We start from the raw sequence: 25,529 nt of genomic DNA, 5'->3' as shown, positions 1-25,529 counted from the left end.
GGCAAGAACGAAGTCAGACCCCCCCCACCAGGCAGATAAACAAAAATAAAAAGAAAACCCAGCAAGAGGACAGCATACCCAGATGGAACAGAGCCGGCCGCCATATAGTTGAAAACAAGCTGTGCAGCACCCTGCGCCCCACCAGTGCAAACTTGCCCCTTACCCTAAGGCGAACAAGGAAGACAGAACACCCGAGCACACAAAGGGCAGCCGAAAACCAAGCAGTAAACGGCCTAGCAGGAGCAGAACCCAAGGAACTTGTGGAAGGTAACCCCAAGCCCCAAGGGCAGTCCCTAGGTGCGCCTTCCCTAGGCGCACCTAGGGAAGGTAACCCTAGGCACATGCAGCCCGAGTACTGGAGACTCCCTCCCGGCTCACGCACCACCTAGAAGACAGACACAACACTCTAGGTACAGTGCTGAAACAACTAATGGAGCCGGAGCACACAACCGGTGCCTATAGCATCAGCCGAAGAACTGATGGGTGGATAGCCGGCGTGAGAGGTCTAGGGTTCCCCCTTCCCCCTACCGGGGGGGGAGCTGCACAGACAGCGGCGTAGTGACGTCATACTAGTTTGCTTGTTTTCTGTTGGGAAATTCTATCCACTAGTTCGGCTTTTGGTAGCAATTTTAACCAGAATAGGGCATTTGTTTTGTTTTGGAATGCTTATCTGTCTAGATGCTTGACCCGGTTGATGGCAGACATAGAATGCTTCCAACCACACGGGGGTTTCTATAGGCCATTGCTCCCCTTGCCTCTCTGAGGGGGGCCAGGTTCTGGCCGTGGTCCCCGGTAGGCCCTAGAACTCTATACACATGACTGATGCCAAAGTCTGACGTTAGCATATCAGCCTGGTATAGCTCCGGGGAGCCGACGGGTCTCCCCCCAGAAAAAATATGTGCTATTAGGATACATACACCCAATAATTAAAGGATCCATTAGTATCTATTGGGCTGCAATGCTCTGGTTTAATAACAGTTATAATTTTAGCCTTTAACTAAAGTACAGTACCATAGCTTCATGTCAATAGGATGATACATTCTTAAGATACTGAATGGAAACCTAAACAAAATATAACCATAAGTTATCCAATTAACTGAACATAAAAAATAAGAAATAATAAAACTGAGAAGGCACAACAAAATCATAAAAATTTTCAGAATTTTATTGTTAAGATATATTAGGGAAATTGTTGATTGTTACTCTAGATACACATTTGAATAAGCTATCAGTAACTTAGGTTTCATTCTACTAAATATTTTAATTTCTGGTTGCCGAAAGTTATTCCAACGTCCAGAGATCGGATCTGTCTTCTCTTCCTCCGCACGCATATGGATCCCTCAAGGGTCTCGCCTGAAAACAAGGCAAAAAGCAAACTCATTACTCTCATTTCTCAAAAAATAGAAGAACTTACCTCTAAATACTGTAATTATCACATAAAATTAATAGCAACAGAGGTACAATATCACGTTTAGGTGTATCGTCTAACCTCCAAAATATAAAACTCTTCATAATAAACACATACAAATAATAGATTAATTTTCCTATTGGTTCACCCCCCTCTGGGGTTGACTACATGCCTGTTGAAGATTATGAGGATTAATATCCCCAACGGCCCAGTTTCTGAACAGGCATCCAGGTCTTCAGATAGGATTCATTATCATTTGCTGTGAAATCTGGATTGACTCTTAAAAAGTAATTTCCAGAAGTTTGTATAATTTTACTATTGTGTTACAGGGAGTTCTGCTTACAAATGGGATGCATTATAAAATAGATATTATATTAGCAGTCCCCGTGGCATAGTGGTAAGACACTCGCCTGGCGTTTTGAGAGCACTTTGGCCTGGGTTCGTATCCTGGCCGAGGAGGGTTGACTGGGTGCCAATCCTTAACTGTAGTCTCTGTTTACTTAACAGTAAAAATGGGTACCTGGTTGTTATATGATTTGGCGGGTCTTATTCCGGGGAAATATTAGGATTAAGAACTTGCCCAAAATGCTATGTATGCAAGTGGCTGTACAAGAATGTAAGAACTCTTGTATAGTATATAAATAAACAAAATGAAAATAGCATTTTTAAGTCAATAGTTTGTATTTTGGAACTAGATTTTTCATCTGTATAATGCTATGAGGGAGAAGTTTTTTGATGGCCTGAGAATGTAACATATAACACCCAACTCTTGGGCAAATAATATAAGAAACATTGCCTTTTACTTACCCAGAATAATTGTCCTGTTTGCCTGATTTGAAGCTGTTTTGGAGAGTTCAAAGGTATAATTACTAAAGGAAGAGGCAGTAAAAGATGACGATGCATGGCTCTCTTTACCTCTCGAGGATTTTATATGATTCTTGTAGCTTTAGTTCAATCGTTTCTATTTCTCTACATAGCCTTTCTTGTCATTCTTGAGATAATGTGTGGCATTCAAGTTATTCTGCAATTCATTTTCTTAATGTATAGAGGGAACGTCGTTCTCGAGCTAGTCTGCCTCTTTTTTCTTAAGAGGTACATGATTTATCCATATTTCTGATGCTACCGGGCTTATTTTCTCAAGGCACTGGTTTAGGTTTGCACTATCTAGCTGTTCTTCCCAGCTTATATCTGTGAGATCTTTGTTTATTGTTCCCAGTTAATCTGTTTATTATTCAAATTAAATTTGCTGAATTCTCCTTCTCTAGAATTTGGAACGGGCTGTGCAGGTCTATTGCCTGTTTGTCTGAACTTCAATTACTTTATGATCCGAGTAACAGGTACAGTGGAACCTTGGTTTACGGGTGCCCTGGATTAAGAGTTTTTTGGTATAAGAAGTTATTTTCAAAGTGAAATTTGACTTGGTGTACGATGTTTGCCTTGGAATACGAATCGTCTGTTGATACTTGTATGGGTCAAGCACATGCTTCTGCTGGGCGAGGGGCGAGGCACACTCAGTTTACCAGTGTATCCCGCCTAGTGACAAACACACTTGAATTCTTTGTAAAGAATTAAATGTTTTTTCTGCTTATTTGGTTTCTGAACATAAGTTATTATATATCATGCCATGGGTCCCAACAAAGTCAGTAGTTAAGTGTATGTTAATATGATGTCTCACATGTAATGTTATATGACAATGTGATGTCTCACTACAGACAAGTGTTAAAATGTAGGGAAAAACAAGTGTCTATAGACAGATTCTTAGTAAGACATGCAAGCAGTGAGCTACAACCGGGTCCTAGTGGTATGCCTGCAAAACGTAGGAGAGAATACCCCAGAAATTTCTTCACTGCCTGATGTTATAATGGAAGGGGACTGCTCTTCTAAACACTAACACCTCTCCTCTGCCCCCCTCCTCACCGTCTTCCATACGCCAACAAGAGTCCAAAATAAAGGTAAGGTATAGTAAAAAATATGAGTAGTATTCTGTATAAAATGTATTTTTAAGTTAATATATTTGGGTGTGTGGAACGGATTATTTCAATTTACATTATTTCTTATGGGAAAATTTGTTTTGGTTTACAAATTTTTGGTGTACGAACTGTTTCTTGGAACGGATTAAATTCGTAAACCAAGGTGCCACTGTATTCAATCATCAGGTTCCTGTTCCTGATCATCATTATTTGTGAAAATAAGGTCTAGTGTGTTATCTTTTCTAGTTGGGTCAACTATTTGATGGTTTAGTGCAAATCTGTCGCACATTCTTAGTAGGTCATTTGTGTGTGACTGTTCATTTAGACTACTTCCTGGTTATCTTGTGGATATAACTGTGTGCGCTATGTTCTTCCATTAATCAATGGACTGTGCCAACCGAGAAAACTCTTTTTGATTTTTTCATATCGATTCAAAATGTGTGCGCGTATGTGTACGCATTTATACACAAAATGTGTACACATTTTGTACACTTGTATACGAAATGGACTCTTAGGACCTCCAGTGAGAGGCAGCCATCTTGGAAAAAATTCCCAGAATGCCCTAGGGCTGCTGGCTGGGTTAGTACTGAGTGAGCAACCACGGGTGGCACACGCGCCTCTGGCTCCCAAACACCTTTTCGATGCGGTGTTGAAAGATCGTGCTCTGTCGGTGAAATTAAGACCTTATTGTTTGAAGAAAAAAAAGAACATAAGGGTCATGATATTGGTGAAGCTAGGTGCAATAAGGACCTAACACAAAGGTTGGATGCAAGTGATACAGCACCTATGAGGACAATACAGTGAGCGTATCCAGTTGTAGCTCTGAGTGCCACCCTTGCCCACCTATGCCATCTCCAATTTATATAGATGATACATAGATGGATCATTTTCTGCATTCAGTGAGGATGCATCTGATACAAGTAGCATAGATGAACAGTGTTAGCTGCTTCCATGGTGGTGTTTTCCAGATAGTTTCAAGAATAACTGAATCTCTTCCAGAATGCCTGAATCTCTTCTAGACTGACTGACACTCTTTGAGGTTGACTGAATCTCTTTCAGATTGACTGACACTCTTCGAGGCTGGCTGAATCTCTTCCAGTGTGGGACCTTACAAAGCGATCTTTTCAAGACTACCTTACAAATTGATCTTTTCCTATAGTCTTTTCAATACTACCTTATGATTTACAAGTTTGGCTACATACCACCTACAAGTACTAAAGCCAAGAGTGTACGCGAGTGCATTATTTGCAAGCACACAGAACGAAGAAACAGGAAGCGAAAATATATCTGTACCTGGTGCAACGAGAGCGAAGTCGCGCTGTGTACCAAGAACTACTTCGTTGATTATTACTCACTTCTGAAGTACTAAGTGTGTAATACAGTGTTACTGTGTAAACAGTGTGTGAATCTGTACATATTGTAATTTTAGTGAATTTTTAACACTTTTGCGCACCAGGCCCGGGACCTCCCCACTACCCCAGGTGGGCTTGGGCGTTCCGCGGGAGCGTGAGGGAGAGTGCGGTAAATTCTGAAAAGTGTATAATCTTTTCAACTTTGTCAGCTCAAGTCTCGTCCTAAGATATTCAATTTGGTATCAATATGTTCCCAATAGAATTCTCTACCGGACTAAATGCATATAAACTCCAAAAGCCCGGCTTACCATTCGCAACTAACAGAAAGTGAGAAAATTACCCGGGAGCGCACAAGAGTGATAAAATGTTGACACACTTTTCAGTTTTGTCAACTCAATTCTCGTCCTAGGTCTTTCATTTTGGTATCAATGTGTTCGCAATAGAATTCCCAACAAGCCTATATGCATATAATATAAAAAACAGCAGCGATCTCCACCCGCCGACATGATGAAAACAGGCCACGGTTACAAGAAAGAGAGCGCTGCGCCACCCCGAGGCGCTTCTCACTATGAAAAGTGAATATTCTTTTCAACTTTGTCATCTCAATTCTCATCCTAGGTTTTTCAATTTGGTATCAATGTGTTCGCAACAGAATTCTCTACAGGACTAAATGCATATAAAGCCCAAAAGCCCGGCGAGAAAGTGAGAGCGTGTTACCCGGGAGCGAGCCAGAGCAATAAAATGTGTACACTCTCTTCACTTTGGACATCTCAATTCTCGTCTTAAGTCTTTCCTTTTGATATCATTGTCTTCGCAATAGAATTCCCTACAGGAGTATGCAAATATAAAGTCCAAAAGCCCGGCGTACCATCCACAACAAGCAAGGAAAGTGACAGAGCGTTACCCCCGTGAGCGCTAATAAAGAGCAAATAGAATGTTTTCAACTTTGTTACCTCAACTCTGGTCCTAGGACTTTAATTTTGGTATCAATGTATTCGCAATGAAATTCCCTACAAGAGTATATGCATATAATGTCCAAAATCGCAACAAGACCTTCCCGAAAAAATGCTACTGTTGCCGCACTTAGGACTCAATGCTGAGTCCTCGCCGGACTTGCCCCTATTTTGCGGAGGACTCAATGCTGAGTAGTTGCCGGGCGAGTGTTACTCCTGGCCACTGCACACCACACAAAGACAGCAGAGAACGCCACATGAGGCAAACACCGCCCAGGAATTTGAGGCCAGAGAAGCGTCTATCCCGGTTGACACTAGCTTACAAACTGAAGGCAGCCAGCGTGGTGAGGTCCGGGGCACCCCTCCCCCTCCCGGGTAGGGAAGGGCTGCGCGGACGACCGGCGCGGCAGTAAATTGATTGTTTGATTGTTTCCTTGGGATTGTAGGGAGTTTCTACCTCTCTGTTCGGTTTTTTGTTGTAGTTTCTTACCATGTGGGGTTCGTTTTGTTATGCCTACCTTTCTGGATGCCTAACCTAGGTCGATGGCAGATAAGGAAAACCCCCAACCATAATGGGGTTTTCCAGGGCAATTGCTCCCTGAAACCTCTATGAAGGGGTCAGGTTCTGGCGCTGGTCTCTGGTAGGTCTGAACTCCATAGCTAATGTCCCGGTCTAACATAACATACATTAGCCCGATAAGCTCCAGGGAGCCGTATGGGCTCCCCCACAGAAAATACAGTATTTTTTCTGTGGTATATGAAATTTCATATATTTTCTGAATACCTTTGTACTTACCTTTTTTTACAGTATGTGGAACAGGCAAATAAAATTTAGTCTGCTTCCAGTGGGTAGGCGGGGCATGTGGTCCAGTTGAGAAAAATACTGAGTTTGGCATGTCAAAGAAAGTGTCAAAATAGCCAGCAAATCCTGTGAGTTGACCATCCCTTGCCACAGAGAGGGAAAACTTGGATGTAAACTCAGTGTCACTGGGAGTAATTTTCATGAGATCAAAGTCAGCAATTTGATCTGTAAATGGAAGGAACATTATAGATCATGTTGAACCAATCTGTCTGACTAATAGAACATTGCATTTTGACGTATACTCTACCTAAGGCCAAAAATTTATGCACTATATAATGGTAGTGGCTCCCAAAATTGACATGTCAATTTTCTGTTTTGGGTCCTCTGGTAGCTTAAGATAAGGTACTTTAGTGCAACAGTTTCTTGACATTGAGAAATCTTAGGAGGAAGGGCTGGTTGAACACACTAGTAAAACTGGCATGAACAATACTTATTAATATTAATGCCTATACCTACCAAACATGACGCATGCAAAATGAACGCCCAATGTCTATGGCTACTAAACATGACGTGTGCAAAATGAATGCATAAAGGTACTACACATGACATGTGTAAAACGAATGCCTATAACTTCTAAACATCATCATTCCCAGTGACAAAGCAAAATAGGGATGGGGGGCCATATATCTGTTACCTATATTATGTTTGGGTTTAGGCCCAGGATCAATGTTCTGAAACTGGCTAGGCTATTCAGCACCATTTGTATAAATATATATTAAACATTTGAGTGTTTTATGCATTGCCTGCACTGCTAATGTGACCCCAAGGACCACCATGATGAGATGCCCTTAATAACCCTCCTGTAGTTAATAGGACAATAACCCAACACTAAACCAAACCACAATAGGGTAATGATAGGACTTGCTCTCTCCAAACCACAACATAGTTCAAAACAATCCATTAGCCTGGAAATGTAACGAGAACCCTTATGACTACCATGGTCAAACATGTGCCCCTCAAAATTCTACAATGGTCCAACAAGAACTCAATGATAAGGCTCTAACATGGTCCAACTAAAACCTTAAGGCTCTAATATGGTCCAACTAAAACCTTAAGACTCTAACGTGGTCCAACTAAAACCTTAAGGCTCTAACGTGGTCCAACTAAAACCTAAGGCCCTAACGTGGTCCAACAAAAGGCATAATTGTTATTTCAGGAACCCTCACATAAATGTTAGTCAAGAACCCTCACATAAATGTTTTTTAGGAACCCTCTACATCTAACTTACTGGCCAAAGAGATTGAGTGCCACACTAATATAGAAAAATAATTAACAGCTAACATAGCCCAACCCACACACAATTAAAATTACAGTTTGGTTTGTCCTGTAACCTTATCAAGTTGTGACATGATGTCACAACTTGATAAATGTTCATGATGCACCGAAACTTTACCAATTTCATTTCATGTATATGGCGATTCATTTTGTTCATTTATTATATATATCCCATACTCATTGTGTAGGTGCTAGTAGAAAAAGTTACAGAGATACATAGTGAGCTCAGGAAGTGAACCCCATGACGTGTGTGGACTGGCTTGTTTCAGGTACGTTTATCGTGAATTATTCTCTTTACAAAAACTAAAGTCCATGGACCTATAATATAAACACGAACTTGTTTTAATATTACCTGTGGACGTTATTATAAACTGTTCCTTAACAATGTCTGTAGATGCTTCCTTAACCACTTCTGTTCGTATACACGACATCTTAAAGCCGTAAACATCGTCCCAGAAAGATATGATATTTTTATATGTATCTGAAATCACAGTAAACAATTAATATAAACATATTATACCCCAATAAAATGGATATCATTATAACATTGTTCTATACAGAGTAGAGAGTACACACTCATAACATAACAACTGAGGAAACTGCAGGTCTATTGCCCCATACCAGTATGGGGCAGTATATGTATGCACCACTTACATACATCCAACAAAATATGCAGTATTCATACATGTCTAATTTATGTATGAAACAATCCAGTGACCCTCATTTCTATTATGTTACCTGGTAATTTGTTTGATAAATCTACAATCTTTTTTCTAAACAAATATTTACACATCTTTTCTGAATGAACCTAAACTTACCCAATTTGTATCTATTGTTTTATTTTTTATTTTATGTTGATATATTTATCACATTATTAATATCTTCACTGTTATGACCTTTCATCCATTTCTTCAAGTTCAAGTAAGTTTATTGAAATAATAAAATACAACTCAAAAGTAGAGAACAGCTTAGGCTATATCTATCCTCGTCTATTTCAGGTCCCTCAAGGGATTCCCAAATCCATACAGTATACAAATAATAATCATATTTTACAATTCACATTCCAATAGGCATCACATAGCACTTATTACAAACTGCAATATTAGACTTTACACTCTTTGGGGCAAATGTTTGTACCGCCTAAGAATTCTCTATCGTTGCATTATCACACATCCAAACAATGTGATCTTGAGAGATCTTGAGATGTTTTCGGGGCTTTTAGTGTCCCCGCGGCCCGGTTCTCGACCAGGCCTCCACCCCCAGGAAGCAGCCCGTGACAGCTGACTAACACCCAGGTACCTATTATACTGCTAGGTAACAGAGGCATAGGTTGAAAGAAACTCTGCCCAATGTTTCTCGCAATTGGATATCAATTTGCTAGCAGTCATGATCAGTGCACAAAGAAGATGGAGAATCATAATTTGACTTCGATATTGCACTAAGGTATGTCATTTTCAGAGTCCTCTGGCTGAACTAGGAATTCAGATCCCAACCTAAATAAAAGTTACTCTTGTACAGAAAAATCTGCTCTATCCAATGGTGTCATCCAAAACCAAATTGGGAATAACACATATTGAGATATTTTGCCTTGAAAGTTGGCTAGTTTTGCACATAAAATTTTTTTGGCCAACTTTCAAGTGGGCCACCTCTGGACATATGGATACAACAGAGTTGCTATTGCATCACTGGATAATATTGTGCTTGTTATACATCGTTGCAAAAAATCATGGCGTTTAGACCTTTTAGTGATGAGTAAGTGGTCTCCAAATTGGGGTCCAAATTTCTCACGACAAAATTTGGCAGTGATTTTAGCATGGATGGATAGCTGAATGGCCACCCATACTGCTTTTTCGATTACACTACATTATTCTACACCAAAAGTTGTCCTGGTATGTCAAATTTCACACTCCTACAGGCAATAGAAGTGATTTAACAAAGGGTCATTTAACAAAGTTGGTTATTTTTGTGGTACTTACGCATTAATGGGATGAGAGCCCATTGAATATGGACCTGTTATTTATGAACCAAAGCAGATTGAGCTCTAATATTTTGCAAAGTGTCATTTGGGGTCTAGGGCTATCTTACTACAAAATTTCATGGCATTTGGAGAGGGTCGAGTGGGAGCCATAGGTGACTTTTTGGTGATTTGAGATGGAATAACCCTAATATAAATGTTGGATGTTGAGACATAAGTGTTAAAAATAAAACACAAAATAAAAATATGTTGAACCAACATGTGCATCTAAATAATAATAAAAAAAAATGGAGGTGGCCAATAAATGTAATTCCCTAAAACTTGGAAAAAACAAAATTACATGAGGTGCATTGAAAGTAGCACCATCAGTCCTAAGTAATCTGAGCGTGATAAAAGTCAGTGCGTACTCACCCATATCTTCCAGTCCAACGAGGTGCAAGGTGCACCTGTTAGGAAGAAGTAAACCACCTTCTGCGAGGTGCTTGTCTCTGGCATACAGCACGGAGTCCAGCATGCCCTCAAACAAAAGAAAGTAACCCATCCACTCAGATATGATGAAGTCAAACTTGTGTTCAAATTCCAGATCCTCAAGTCTACCCTTGCGTAGTGTGATTGCATTCTCCAGTTGATTTTCCCTGTTGACATAAATGTTCACTACAATGTGTACAAGATCACATTTAAATATTTATTTACACACAAAATATACATATTAGAAGCAGAATAGCATCTTTAAAACTAACCCAACCATACCCTCCGTTTTGTAAGTAATACCTAACATTAGAAACATAATATCTTCAAAATTTACTTAACAATATCCATGGCTTGGTAGATAACGTCAGACATATCCACTCCGGTGACAGTGGCCCCAGCCTTGGCACTGAACATGGATAAGATGGCCGTTCCACAACCAACGTCTAAAACCTTCTTGCCCTTAAAGAGATTTGAATTCTTCAGGATTGCATCCCTATAGGATTCCGTTCTAACACGATCCTATTGAAAAAAAGAAAATGCGTAAGTTACTATTATTTCTGTGAAAGCATGCAAAAAAGTAAACATATTAATGTCATCTACACATTTACAAAACCTTTGTACTGTACTCTTATAAGTATGTTCACAGATACCTAATTACTGGTGATTCAACATATCTCACCAAGGAAAATAAATTTGGTATCAGGTCATATATCTACAATGTACAGGTGTTATAAACTAGTTACAGCAGTGACTCACAGGTTACAATATTGCCTTAAGTTACAGAGACAAGTCAAAAGTCACCACAGTGACTCACAAGCCACAGCAGTGCCTCATAGGTTACAGCAGTGACTCAGAAGCCACAGCAGTGCCTCATAGGTTACAGCAGTGACTCACAAGCCACAGCAGTGCCTCAAAGGTTACAACAGTACCTCATAGGTTACAGCAGTGACTCACAAGCCACAGCAGTGCCTCACAAGCCACAGTAGTGACTCATAGGTTACAGCAGTGACTCACAAGCCACAGCAGTGACTCATAGGTTACAGCAGTGACTCACAAGCCACAGGAGTGCCTTATAGGTTACAGCAGTGCCTCATAGGTTACAGCAGGGCCTCATAGGTTACAACAGTGCCTCATAGGTTACAGCAGTGCCTCATAGGTTACAACAGTGCCTCATAGGTTACAGCAGTGTCTCATAGGTTACAGCAGTACCTCATAGGTTACAACAGTGCCTCATAGGTTACAACAGTGCCTCATAGGTTACAGCAGTGCCTCATAGGTTACAGCAGTGTCTCATAGGTTACAACAGTGCCTCATAGGTTACAACAGTACATCATAGGTTACAGCAGTGCCTCATAGGTTACAGCAGTGTCTCATAGGTTACAGCAGTGCCTCATAGGTTACAGCAGTGCCTCAGGTTACAGCAGTGCCTCACAAGCCACAGCAGTGACTCATAGGTTACAGCAGTGCCTCACAAGCCACAGCAGTGACTCATGGGTTACAGCAGTGCCTCACAAGCCACAGCAGTGACTCATAGGTTACAGCAGTGCCTCACAAGCCACACCAGTGACTCATAGGTTACAGCAGTGACTCATAAGCCACAGCAGTGACTCATAGGTTACAGCAGTGACTCACAAGCCACAGGAGTGCCTTATAGGTAATAGCAGTGACTCACAAGCCACAGCAGTGCCTCATAGGTTACAGTAGTGCCTCACAAGCCACAGCAGTGACTCATAGGTTACAGCAGTGACTCACAAGCCACAGCAGTGCCTCATAGGTTACAACAGTGCCTCACAAGCCACAGCAGTGACTCATAGGTTACAGCAGTGACTCACAAGCCACAGGAGTGCCTTATAGGTAATAGCAGTGACTCATATGTTACAGTAGTGCCTCACAAGCCACAGCTGTGACTCATAGGTTACAGCAGTGACTCACAAGCCACAGCAGTGCCTCATAGGTTACAGCAGTGACTCACAAGCCACAGGAGTGCCTTATAGGTAATAGTAGTGACTCACAAGCCACAGAAGTGCCTCACAAGCCACAGCAGTGACTCATAGGTTACAACAGTGCCTGATAGGTTACAGCAGTGCCTCATAGGTTACAGCAGTGCCTCATAGGTTACAGCAGTGACTCATAGGTTATAGCAGTGACTCACAAGCTACAGCAGTGACTCATAGGTTACAACAGTACATCATAGGTTACAGCAGTGCCTCACAGGTTACAGTAGTGCCTCATAGGTTACAGCAGTGCCTCATAGGTTACAGCAGTGACTAACCAAGTCATAGCAGGGACTCACAATGTACCATAACTCACTGTAAGCATTTCATGGTGGATATCGAAGTGAGCATACGAGTCAAAGTATCCCTCATCCTCTTCCGGTCTCATGTCTCCCACTGTTCTTATTATCGCATTATCCTTCTGGAAAGCATTACAAAGCCATTAGCAAAAACATTATTTAACATCAAACTAATTACCTGATTTACAATTCATTTTATCAGGGGCAGAAAGCCTTTATAAAACCATATAATAATTTCCACTGTCAGGGACAGGAAGCCTGAATAAACAGTATATATTCTTTAAACGTGTAGTGAGCTTCCCCCCCCCCACCCCACCCCCCCCAAGGTCAAACTATTGACCATCCCCAGGATGCAACTCCACAACAATTGCCTAACTAACTCCCAGGTAACTATTTACTGCAGGTGAACGGAGGGATTAGGTAGAAGGAAACACGCCCAACCATTTCTGCCCAGGAATCGAATCTGGGACCCACGACTGAGAGTCAAGAACGAAGCCAATTGTACTATGAGACCCTTATCTTTAACCTATGCTGGTTCCTTCAGTAGGATATAATTATACAGTAGTCTAATTTATTCTGCCAGAGAACCTTGTTTAAAAAATCTATTGTTGTAATTAGTGTAATGAAACTGTATTAATCCTTCTTGCTTGTGAAATTTCTATACACAAAGTTACAGTGGTACAACCGTGGATATCTTCAAGAAAAAAATAGATAATTTTCTCCACGGAATGGGCCTGTGGGCTGATCCAAGCAACAGCCCAGTAGACCAAGCACTGACAAGTCAAACCTGACCTTGGGCCAGGCTTGGGGAGTAGAGAACTACTCCCAGAACCCCATCAATAATATCCCTCCTTGTTATGTCCACTCATCCACTTGTAAACCTCTATCATGTCACACCTAACTCTTCGCCTTTCCAGTGAATGCAATTTAAGCTTTGTTAATCTTTCTTCATATGAAAGATTTCTAATTCGGGGAATTAACTTTGTCATCCTACGCTGGACACGTTCAAGTGAATTTATATCCATTCTATAGTACAGCGACCAAAACTGAACTGCATAATCTAGCTGAAGAACAACACCAGGTGTCTTGTTACTAACGCTCCGATTAATAAATCCCAGTGTCCTATTTGCCTTATTACAAACATTCATGCATTGATCCTTTGGTTTTAAATTCTTACTAATCATAACTCTCAGATGCCTTTCGCAATCCAACTTCGCATTCTCAACACCATCTGGCTCGTATCTTGTAACTCTATCATCATTACCTAGCCTCAGAACTTTACATTTATCAGCCATAAACTGCATCTGCCAATCTTTTGACCATTTCAAAATCCTATTTAGATCAACTTGCAGTGATAGAGAGTCATCTTCCGTGTTAATTTCCCTACCAATTTTTGTATCGTCGGCAAATTTACAAATGTTGCTACTCAAACCTGAATCTAAATCATTTATATATATTATAAACAACAGAGGTCCCAGGACAGAGCCTTGAGGCACTCCACTTACAGAATTTTCCCACTTTGACTTAACCCCATTTATACTAATTCTCTGTTTCCTTTGGTATAGCCATGCCCTAATCCAACTTAATATAGCACCCCCAATACCATGAGCCTCTATCTTTTTAATCAGTCTTTCATGTGGCACTGTACCAAAAGCTTTGCTAAAGTCAAGGTACACAACATTGCAAACCTTACCACTATCAACTGCCTCAACTATGCTGGAATAAAAAGATAGCAAATTTGTTAAACATGAACGGCCATTTGTAAAACCTTGTTGTGACTCGTTTATTAATTTATGTTTTTTAAGATGAAGACAAATGGTATTTGCAATTATCAATTCTAGTAACTTTCCCACAATAGACTTTAGGCTAATTGGCCGATAGTTTGATGCAAGTGATCTATCCCCTTTCTTAAAAATTGGTACCACATTTGCAACCTTCCACGACTCTGGCACTCTGCCTGACTCTAATGATTTATTAAATATGGTATACAATGGCTCGCAAAGCTCCTCTTTGCATTCTTAAAGCACCATGGCAAACACTTCATCCGGCCCAGAGGATTTGTTTGGTTTGAGTTTTACTATTTGTTTAATAATATCATCCCTGGTAACTGTTAGACTAGTCAACCTGTCCTTGTCCCCACCAACATAGACTTGTTCGGCTGAAGGCATAGTGTTAAATTCTATTTAGTAAATACCGAGACAAAATATTTATTAAAAATACTACTCATCTCTTCGTCATTATCCGTTATCTGACCAGTCTCGGTTCTTAATGAACCAATCCTTTCCCTAACCTTTGTTCGATATAATTGAAAAAATTATATCCAAAACTATTTACACCCATTTAGTACTTCACACTGAACAGGACTTTAGAATGTATTTTATGAGCACAATACATACTGTACTTTAAAAATTAATGATACAGTACTGTACATAGATGCCTTACCTTACTGTTAGCTTGGACAGCCTGCAGCATCCTCTGCATAACTTCACGCTGTTTCACAATTATTTCTCTCAATTCATCATAAGTGGCTTCACTGTACGAAGTTTGAGGGCCAGGGTCTAACAGCTCATTTACCTTGGTCAACTCCTCCACATCTGAAAAATAAATTTTCAGTAACATCTGTTTCTTTTCATATTGAACTGACTATACAACAGAGGAATTACTTCTTCAATAGAACCTAATCACATAATTGTTTTAATTCAGCTTTGTGATAAGAATGAAATAATTTGTCATATAATTCTTCAATTTCAGCTTTGTGGTGCAGAAAAACATAATTTAACAAAGTCTAGTACAGTATTTCATAAAACAAATTTAATTTTCAATGTGATTTTAGTACCTATATCAGAATTCAAATGAGCAAATACATAGTTTTATAAAGATAAATAAAAAAATAGCGTTGAATGTAAAGAGACACCTCATTCTGGAGGAGCCCTGGTGGCTCCTTGAAGGTGACCCCTTGTGATGCAGCAACCGATGTAAAGACACTAGGGGACGAACCCATAGGTCGTGAGGCGAAAGGGGCTGCCCCAGATACCAGAGGACCGCACTGTCCACTTAGCAGTCAGGCCACCCCAAGAACCAACTTAACCCCTGCACTGCTCACCCATTTTCGGCAAAAATGTCTTGGTGCAATTTTCAAGGATATATTTTTGTTATTTTTATAATTGTTTTGGTAAAGTTAATGTCAAAATGTTTCCAAAGTCAACTATTTCCATTTCAAAACACAAAGAGTAATGAAAACATTTAAAAATATTAAAATATAGCCTAATTAAAAAACAAAAAGCACAAATCTCAGAGCGCCTAAAGGCGCTTTGCGCAGTGCAGTGGTTAAGGAGGAACAGCCAAATGATCCAACTCCTCATTCATGGCAGGGGAGAATAAGAAAAATGATCCCCCTACAATGTAAGACCCTGCACAGAGGGAACCAAGACCCAATCAAGAATGAAAGGCACTCAAGGCCCTCCTTGGGCTTCCCCTCAACCCTGGAACAGAGCAGAAGTCCTCACCCAACACCTGAGAAAGGAAGATGTTCTCCTAAATATGGGGCTAGGGGGCCAGCAGATGGTTGTGAAGGCAAGTGCCCTGAAATCCCAGGGGAACTTGAAGGCTCAACTACCTTCACTGCCAACGTGGAAGGGACCACCCCTGGAGAAAGCCAAGCTACACCCCCAAGCTAAGCCCCAGGCCAATTTTGAAACCCTCAGATGCTTCAAAGCTGGAACAGAGGAGGGGTAAGACCAGAAGCAGGGTGAACCACACCCACAGGTGAAGGAAGAGGCAGTGCAGACCAAGATCACCAACACTTCCAATTCCAGGTCCCTAAACACCACAGGGGCCAACTCAGGGGCTTCCAGTCGAGCAATGAAGTGGTTCACTTCACACAGGCAAACCTAACCAATAAAGTGGCAGCTGCCTGGAAGCCTCCAGCCTGGAGGAGGAATCTCTTAAGACCCAGTGAGAACACACCTCACAGGAGTCGGAGTCGTAAACATAACTGACCCAACAGGCAACATGGCAGGGGCAGAAAGAATTATCACTGTTATACAGCAAAGACGATGAACACCCATCAAATCTAATTTACAATACGAGAAACCAGGCATGCCGGGCTGCTCTATAAGGACCACAAAAGACACCAGAGGTGATTCTCAGGGCCCAAAGGATAACCAAGTGGTACTCAAGGCACTGGGACTACTCGCCGAAGACACTGGAAACTACCTCCAGCCTGACTACCTGTGCTGCAAACTGGTGCCCGTAGCATGCCATGTTATCAAACACACAAACCCCAGTGCGCCCCAACTCAACCAAAGAACATCACTAACTGAGGGCCCAACAGAGGAAACAAGACCCTTAAACAGCCCAAGGTAAGGGCCCCCATCCCAGTGGGCCGGCTTAAAGAGACGAACCCCCCAAAAAACTAAGAAGGTAACTCTGGCTGTGCAAGGGCATTGTCAATGGGCACACAGGGAAGAAAACTCCAAGTACATGCAGCCCAAAAAGATCCAAAACTACACAAGAAGTCAGAATCAAAACCCAGATATGAAGCTTACACTAAAATTGGAAACAATACAACAGCTGGCTGGCTGGGAGCTGGCTGGGAGCTGGGGCCAGGCTGCCTGGTGGTGATAATCAGTACTAACACGTCTTTAGTTCATTTGAGTGAATTCCTTGTTCAGTGTGACTCATTGGCATTAGTTTTGTGATTTTTCGAGACTTCATTTTTTGAGAACCAGACAAATGTCTGAAAAGCTGCACTGACTTTCTGGAGGCTTCCTCTGATGAGGTTGTGAATTGTCACCTGCTCTCTATGCCTCTTGTGAGGGGGGGGGGGGCCAGGTTCTGGCACTGGTTCCTGAAAGGCCTATTAGAATTAGCCACTGTTGATATGACCTTTCAGTATGAAGCAATCACAGGAAGATAGCTTCAAAGAGCCACAAGTCTCCCTCCAGAAAGTAATAAACAATGTACACAAAACATTCTGATGAATTAACACACAGTACCTAGATAAGCTAAAGCTTCAATCACCAAAGCTTCAGTCTATCTAGTGTCTTATTAATATAAATATAATTTAAAGTACTGTACTCACCAAACATCAGTAAGGAGTCCTCATTTATTACTGGTTTCATGTAGTCAGTACTGTCCCATTTAATGGTCTCTTCTGTAAATAATATGTTAGGTGCTGGTTGCTCACGTCGAATATAGTTAACAAGCTTGATGAAACCAACTTGGTCCAGACTAAATTTGCACACAAAAGCCACAAAGTCAAATCCATGTGCATCAATCATGTGAGCGAAGGTGATGTGCACTGTGGATGAAACATTATTGCAAAACAAGCATATTGTTTTTCCACAAATTACTTCTTCCATTTCTTCCCAGGTTTCCTCATCATCACACTCAGAGTCATCATCCTCACATACTACGTCTTCCAGACCCAGCTTGTCCAGGTCCCTCCTTGCTCTTGGACAGGCAGAATTAACATTAGGGCTCCTACTTACTCTTGGACAGGAAGAATTAACATTAGGGCCACTTCTTCCTTGTGGAGCTGCAGGTGTAGGGCACACTTCACAAACATCTTCCTCTAAGGGAGGCATATCATCACCGTTATACATTGTACGAAGTTTATCTCTGCGGAAAAAGTGAAATTATGTCCTATAGTTGATTGTATATGTAAGACTGTAGAATCACAATAGATAGATATATTATATACATACACACACACACACTGTACTGTATATGCATTAACATGCTTCTTCCTATGATACAGCTACAGCACTGTACTGCAATATGAAAATATAAATCCTAATCATTTACACAACTTAATTAGCCAATTTGTCATGTATAAATTATTAATCTTCAACTTTTACCCCAACAATGATTTTATCCAATAGATTTGTAAATAAATTTATGAAAACTTGAAAAAAGTCACCTTTGTCAGCCACTCATAGTCAAAGAACCAAGTATTGAATGTACTGTATTTGCAACACTTAGGAAGAATGCCTGTCAAGTAATGTAATTATGAGAAGAAAGTGTTAAACCAGCATGACCATATAGCACCAGGAAGAAATATGAAGATGAAGTGAAGGAACAGTGGCCAACCCCTTGGACCATCAGAGGTTGAACCCCGACCCTGCAAGAAATAACGCGGTGTCTGCACTGACCATATTGTACACAAGCATTTAATAAAATAATTGTTTCCTCCATAGTTTTTAATTCCAGGAACTATATACTGTATTTTTGTAAAGTGTGTGTTGTAAGCCTACACTATACAATATGCTTCACTTAATCTTAACATATATCATAGGTTAATGCAGCATTCTCAACCTTAGTACCTCTTGAAATAATTCCAGGTAATACATACAGACTTCATTGTCAAATGGAAGGAAAAAAATTCTGTCTTTTCTCAACCTTGTTACTGGTTAAAAAGATTAAAATTAAACACAAATCTGACTAAAAATTACATTTGCATATTAGAATTAGTCTACTGATCACTATTTTTTGCAGAACCCCTAGTTATTTTAGGGTTCCGCAGTACTCGGTTTGAGAAAAGCTAGATTTACGGATACAAGAGATAGGTCACCAATAGGTTTATACCATACAGTAGGCTTCACTTACTATTAGACATCTCTCATATCAGGAACGGTTGAGGGCCACAGGGCTAACAACACTGTAAACCAGGCATGACAAGACAGACCTCATTGAAACTTAAAATAATGAACAGGTTAGAGGATGTTTAACCAGACAACATCTTCAAAAGGTCTCATGTAACACAAACAAGGAGCAACGGTTTCAAGCTCAACAAGCCACAATGTAGGACTGAGAACAGGAGATGCTTTTTCACCCACAGGGTTATTAACCCATGGAACTGCCAAAGCCATAAATGCCAAAACTTTGTTCAGTTTTCAAATACAGTATACTGTACCTGGAAAAGATCAAGGCAAATGGGGGGACCTTCGACAAGCTGCCGGCTTCCTGTGCTCATCAAGGCCACTAGGGTTAGTGGCCCTGTTCTAGACCATAATGAAATCTGACCCAAGTAGCAATTGGGTAAACCCATGTGTTGCATTTCCACAATGGTTGCCCAAGTTAAAATCGGCAAACGCTGACTTTAACGTTCAAAATTTCCCCATAGATATGAAGTCCCCATGGTGCAGTGGTAAAACACTGACCTGACCTGATCTAACCTAGCATAGCCTAATGTTAAAAAGCTTTGTTTTTTTGGTTTAATACGTTATCAAGATGTTTTCAACAATATTCTTGGGGCGTTCACCGATTTTAACTTGGGCGACCATTGTGGAAACGCAACACATGGGTTAACCCAATTGACAATCTGGTCAAATTCTAACAAGGGTTCGACCACATACACATACAGAACATTTATCTTAACTTTTAATTAAGATGAGAAATAACAGTACAAAGAAAATATCTGTGTACAAAATGAGTATCTTGCTTGAACCAAATTTGTACCCACTACAGTACAATCTTTTTATTATGATAGCATAGCTGAGTATTATATGTTAAGACTCATTATTATTAACCACTTTAGGGGTAACTGATTTGTGTACTCCACCATAATTTTTAAGAATGCAAGTCACATCATACACAAGATAGTTTGCCAATATAATTTAAAACCTTACCTTACCCAAGCAAGCCCAACACACCCTAACCAACTGTAGGCTTAACCTAATGCTATAAATACGATTCTGACAATACAAGAATGTGCACTGTCAAATTGTCATGTGTTCAATTTCCCTACACCCAATGTTTAATACCTAGATAGCTCCTGTCATTAATTGTAAACGTCACATTATTCCTCATCAATACTGATTCCTACCTTATCTACAGTTATGCGATGTACAGCACCCAATCACTACACTATGGACGATGTACATCATGTATATTTTACTGTGTGGTGTTGTGCTGTGCATACAGGTCACAGGTCCGCTTGTCCCGAGCGTTCCCACTGTCACTAATGTGTCCTAACTTAACCAACCTGAGGACCCCCGAACAGAAAACAAAACATGTCAATTTTGCAACCTGCTATTTTTTGTAAATCAGTTTTCTGGCCTTAAGTAAATTATACATCTAAATGCAATGTGCTATTGGGAGAACGGGTTGTTACCTGTGAATCAGAGAGGTCTTCCAAGTCACAGAACCTGAATATCAGGGAGGTCTTCCAGGTCACAGCTGTATCAGAGAGGTCTTCCCAGGTCACAGCTGTATCAAAGGTCTTCAAGGTCACAACTGTGTATCAGGGAGGTCTTCCAGGTCACAGCTCTGTATCAGAGGTCTCCCAGGTCACAGCTGTGTATCAGGAAGATCTTCCAGGTCATAGCTGTATCAGGGAGGTCTTCCAGGTCACAACTGTGCATCAGGAAGGTCTTCCAGGTCACAACTGTGTATCAGGGAGATCTTCCAGGTCACAACTGTATCAGGGAGGTCTTCCAGATCAGTACACCCAGGAGATTTTCCAGATCACAGAACCTGAATATTAGGGGTCTTCCAGGTCACAGGTGAATATGAGGGAGCTCTTCCAGGCCACAGAACCTGAATATGAGGGAGGTCTTACAGGTCACAGAAGCTGTATATTAGTGTAGAAGAGAGACTAGAGCCGTGGTGCAGCACGTGGAGCGGCTGGGTGGAGGTGTTGACGTTCGTGTAGCGGTCAGCTGCTTCAAGTCGTCAGCTCAAGGCCTAAAATTCGCGAATTTGTAGTGAATTGGTAATAAAAAAATTTTGTAAAATGAGCTAAATATTTTCTTTAGCCATGTTTTTTTTGTATTAACAAACTTAGGTATACACAGCAATATGCTGCTACCCCGTTCAATATGAAAGATTACAAAGGGTAGATCAACAACTAGCTATAGCTTTTAGCTTCTATAGCTAGCAACTAGCTTCGGCGTCAGACACTGCTATTGAATTCAATAGGTTCTTTTCATCCATCGGGACATCCCTTGCTCATGCTATTCCATCCTCACTCACTAACATTAAAGACAACCTTACAGAGACTCTAACTATCTTAGAGTCTCTGTACCTAGCTCCCGCTAATTCCTCTGATGTTAATGAGGTAATAATTTCCCTTAAAACTAAGTCAAGCGCCCTTGATGAGATACCATCTCTGATTTACAAAAAGGCCTCCAGATTTCTAGTTCTTGCCATTGCATTACTCTTCAACAAATCACTTGAATTCCAAACCTTTCCGGATGTTCTAAAAAAAAAAAAAAGCGAGAGTAACCCCATGCAGTCCACAAATGTGGTGATCTCACTGATGTCAACAATTACAGACCTATATCAATTCTGCCAACCTTGTCAAAAATATTTGAAAAACTAATCTACAAGCAGCTTTACTCATATCTAGCCAAACTCAATATACTTTGCTCTTGCCAATATGGTTTCAGATCCAATAGAAGCACTATACGATGCACTTATTAGTATGATTAACTTGATACATACAGCTCTTGAGAAAAATGAGTTCCCTGTTGGGTTATTTGTGGACCTATATAAGGCTTTTGACACTGTCAACCACCTAAACCTTCTTCTTAAATTACATCATTATGGAGTCAGAGATCACTCCCTGCAATACCTTCAGTCTTACCTTACTGACAGGCTCCAGTACGTTTCTGTGAATAATTCCATTTCTTTTACACTACACATAAACATTGGTGTTCCTCAGGGCAGCATATTTGGCCCTCTCCTCTTTCTCGTCTATATTAATGACCTTCCAAATGCCTCTCAACACCTCAAACCAATCTTATTTGCTGACGACGCAATTTTCATTTTCTCCAGTCCTGACCCTCTTGCTCTAAATGTCACTTTGAATACTGAACTAAATAAAGTCCATCTTCAGCTAACTGCCAACAAACTCACCCTTAACATTGACAAAACTTTCTATATTTTGTTTGGTAATAAATCCTCAAATGAAATTAATCTAAGAATAAACAATATACAAATCAGTAGTAAAGTTGATGGTAAATTCCTTGGTGTCCTCATCGATAAGAAGCTGAATTTCCTGGTGACATTCTAAATATAGCAAAAAAAGTTTCTAAAACTGTTGGCTTTCTTTCTAAGAACAGATATTTCTGATCAGGGGAAGGAAGACACCAACAGTATGGGGGCATAATTTATTAGTACAGGATAAATAATTCTGCAGAAGTAAAACAGACTTCTAAGTAGGTCTTAACAAATGTATAACATAGCCGTGGCTAACTCAAAGTACACGAAACAACTTAAATTGTACACCGGTAGTAAAATAAAAGTAATCTTATAGCCTAGTAACAAACTCTGCAGAAACCTTATGGCCTATTGTCTAGAATTAGCAGTGAGGCGAATGTAACAAATCTAACTCTAAGTATAACAGTCAGGACACCAGTTTTAGTTTTTTAGTTTAGTTCATTTATTATGCACCCCATACCCATCTTGTGGGCGGTAGTGGAAAGGGTTACAGAGGCACATAATGGGCTCAGGGACTGAACTCCACAATTCATTTAGCTAAGCAAATTACAATCTTGATGAGCTAGTTACAAAATTTAATATAAATCGTCACATCAACAATGAGTTCGTAGTCACACAATTCCACTCGCCGTCACTTTCAGAATTTGTATCGAGTATAGATTTTCTTTTTCCTACACTGAGCAGCATTGCTGGATCTATTACAATTCAATTAGTATTCCATGATTTAATTCAAATGCTCACTGTGGATTGGTGTCTGGTGAGTGAAGGTGAGGCTCTGTGCTGCTGGAGACAGTCAGCGTGGAATTGGTTCACTGGGTGAACTGTGGATGATTACTCGATTGATTGATTGACGAAGATTAAGCCACCCAAAAGGTGGCATGGGCATGAATAGCCCATAAGTAGAGGCCCTTTTGAGCCATTACCAGTATCAATAGATGATACTGGAGATCTGGGGAGGTGCGACTGCACCCTGCATGATGGGAGATGTCTCCCGTCAATGATGATTACTCGATTGATGAGTGATTGATGAAGATTAAGCCACCCAAAAGGTGGCATGGGCATGAATAGCCCGTAAGTGGTGGCCCTTTTGAGCCATTGCCAGTATCAAGAGCTGATACTGCAGATCTGTGGAGGTGCGACTGCACCCTGCGTGACGGATGATTACTTGCTTCTTGATTGCTTATATTATCGGATCACACCTCACCTCATCGTTCTCTAACAGGTTAGAAGGAATGTTACCTGTAATTAGGGAAGAGGTATGAGTTTTGTCCCTAGTGCTAATCTGATTAAGCTAATGAGTTTTTGGAGCGAGTGAGTACAGTGTATTATTTACATAATATACTCGTTACAAAGGCTTTGTGCAATGGCAAGCATGCAAATACTAACAGGAAATTGTTAATTACATTAACCAGAGTTTTAGCAAGGCAATAATCACCGAGCTATCATCATGTAATGTAGAGTTATGTGTGTGTGTTTTGGTGATAAGACACAAAGTGTTTAGTGGTTTCTTATATTTATTTATTTATTTATTTATATATACAAAAGTTCTTACATTCTTGTACAGCTACTAGCACAAATAGCATTTCGGGCAAGTCCTTAATCCTATGTTCCGTGGAATAAGACCCGCCAAATTGTTTAACAACCAGGTACCTATTTTACTGTTGGGTACACAGAAGCTACAGTTAAGGATTGACGCCCAGTAAATCCTCCCCGGCCAGGATACGAACTCAGGACAAAGTGCTCGCAAAACACCAGGCAAGCGTCTTACATCTGCACCACAGGGACTGATGTGGCTGGAATCTTGCTGTCTGCTCTGTAGCAAGGCTGAAGTTTTTTTGGGAGGGAAGGAACTGGACTCGCCGAGTGTTACAGTGTTGCTGGTGAATGTTGAAGATGTGTGGTATGTCTCAAGTGTCAAAGTTAGACTGATGATGATTCGCTGAAGAGTGCTTATATTACAAGCTTCCCCTCACCTAGGTCAAACTGACCAACATCTGGTAGGTTACCTGTCGGCTAGCCTGATTGATCCTGTACCCTTGGGAAGAGGTATTAATTTTAGTGGACCATGAATTAGTGTAGGACTTCTAGGAATGTAGAACGCTTAGAGATAGGTTATGTAGAATTAAGAAACCCATCTTATTATCTGCAATTATGCTAATGAGAATATGGAGCAAGTATATATACTAGTATACTAGTTAATATACTGTACTTGCTACATAACTTCCCCTCCCAGGGGATGAAAGTAGAGGAATAAAACAGAAATATGAGGCTATAGTTCCCTGGGTTGCTGTGGAGCCTGTGATCTGGTGCCAAACGATGCAGGCAGCGTGCGGATGAACTCGATCACTAAGACCATGCCAGGTAGCCGTAGCAGGAAAAAAGAATATGCATAGTTGTTGCATCCTGGGTTGCTGATGGGGCATGTAGATCTGGGGCGGATGGTCCTGATCACTGAGACCATGCAGGGTAGCTGTAGCAGGAGAAAGGAATGTGCATGGTTGTTGCATCCTGGGTCGCTGGTGGAGCATGTAGATCCAGGGGGCAAACAGTCCATAGAAGGTACTGTAATGTAGGCAGGTAGTCAGGACAACGAGGGAATCATCCGACACTTCAGTGATCTCCCTTCAATCATTTGTAGCCAAGTGCAGTGATGATGTTTAACACATTTGTGGTGCTATTTTATATGATAGTTAGGTAATTCCCTAAGTTTAGTTACAGGATAAAAGAAGATGGAAGCTATGGTGGGCTTGACCTGGAGACTGTCAGGACTCCGGCAGTCGTCCCCACAACCTGATCATGACTCTTCCTCAGTAGCAAGGTGTAGGATATATTCTGTCTATATGTCCCAGTGGCAGCTGGCAATAATTGTTGATTGTTCCATCCAATCTAGAGATCGTGTTGACTTGTATTGAGGTTCATTCCTGAGCATGTGTCCCATATATTTGAGGTGCTTGCCAATATCTTTTTTCATTACCATTCTGTATTCTACATACAGTACCTGAATCTGCATAACATAATCTGTGCA

At 40.7% G+C, this 25,529-nt stretch overlaps 1 protein-coding gene across 2 annotated transcripts; it reads right to left on the bottom strand.

Annotated features, from left to right (window-relative positions):
* Positions 1–1,150: 1,150 nt before the first annotated feature.
* On the bottom strand, positions 1,151–21,226 carry Art3 (arginine methyltransferase 3). Of its 2 annotated transcripts, none has more exons than XM_069337340.1 (9): positions 21,123–21,226; positions 17,643–18,181; positions 15,002–15,153; positions 12,577–12,681; positions 10,601–10,785; positions 10,207–10,430; positions 8,173–8,301; positions 6,480–6,710; positions 1,151–1,353 (listed from the first exon to the last, which is right to left on the bottom strand). In XM_069337340.1, the coding sequence occupies exons 2-9, from the start codon at positions 18,163–18,165 to the stop codon at positions 1,244–1,246; spliced, it is 1,659 nt and encodes a 552-aa protein (XP_069193441.1). In that variant the 5' UTR covers positions 18,166–18,181; positions 21,123–21,226; the 3' UTR covers positions 1,151–1,243. The 2 variants fall into 2 exon arrangements, with proteins under 2 accessions (XP_069193441.1, XP_045610787.2); XM_045754831.2 differs by having other exon boundaries at positions 20,676–21,213.
* Between the last annotated feature and the right edge of the window lie 4,303 nt (positions 21,227–25,529).

This window comes from Procambarus clarkii, chromosome 37 (genome assembly GCF_040958095.1).
Source record: "Procambarus clarkii isolate CNS0578487 chromosome 37, FALCON_Pclarkii_2.0, whole genome shotgun sequence".
NCBI classification, from domain to species: domain Eukaryota; kingdom Metazoa; phylum Arthropoda; class Malacostraca; order Decapoda; family Cambaridae; genus Procambarus; species Procambarus clarkii.
This window is presented reverse-complemented; position numbering and strand designations above follow the sequence as displayed.

Coding starts and splice junctions, on each gene's coding strand:
- Art3 (XM_069337340.1), bottom strand. CDS start 18,165: ATGTATAACGGTGATGATATGCCTCCCTTAGAGGAAGATGTTTGTGAA. Junction 15,154..17,642: donor GGACTCCTTACTGATGTTTG/GTGAGTACAGTA, acceptor TTTATTTTTCAG/ATGTGGAGGAGTTGACCAAG. Junction 10,431..10,600: donor CAAGCCATGGATATTGTTAA/GTAAATTTTGAA, acceptor TTATGTCAACAG/GGAAAATCAACTGGAGAATG.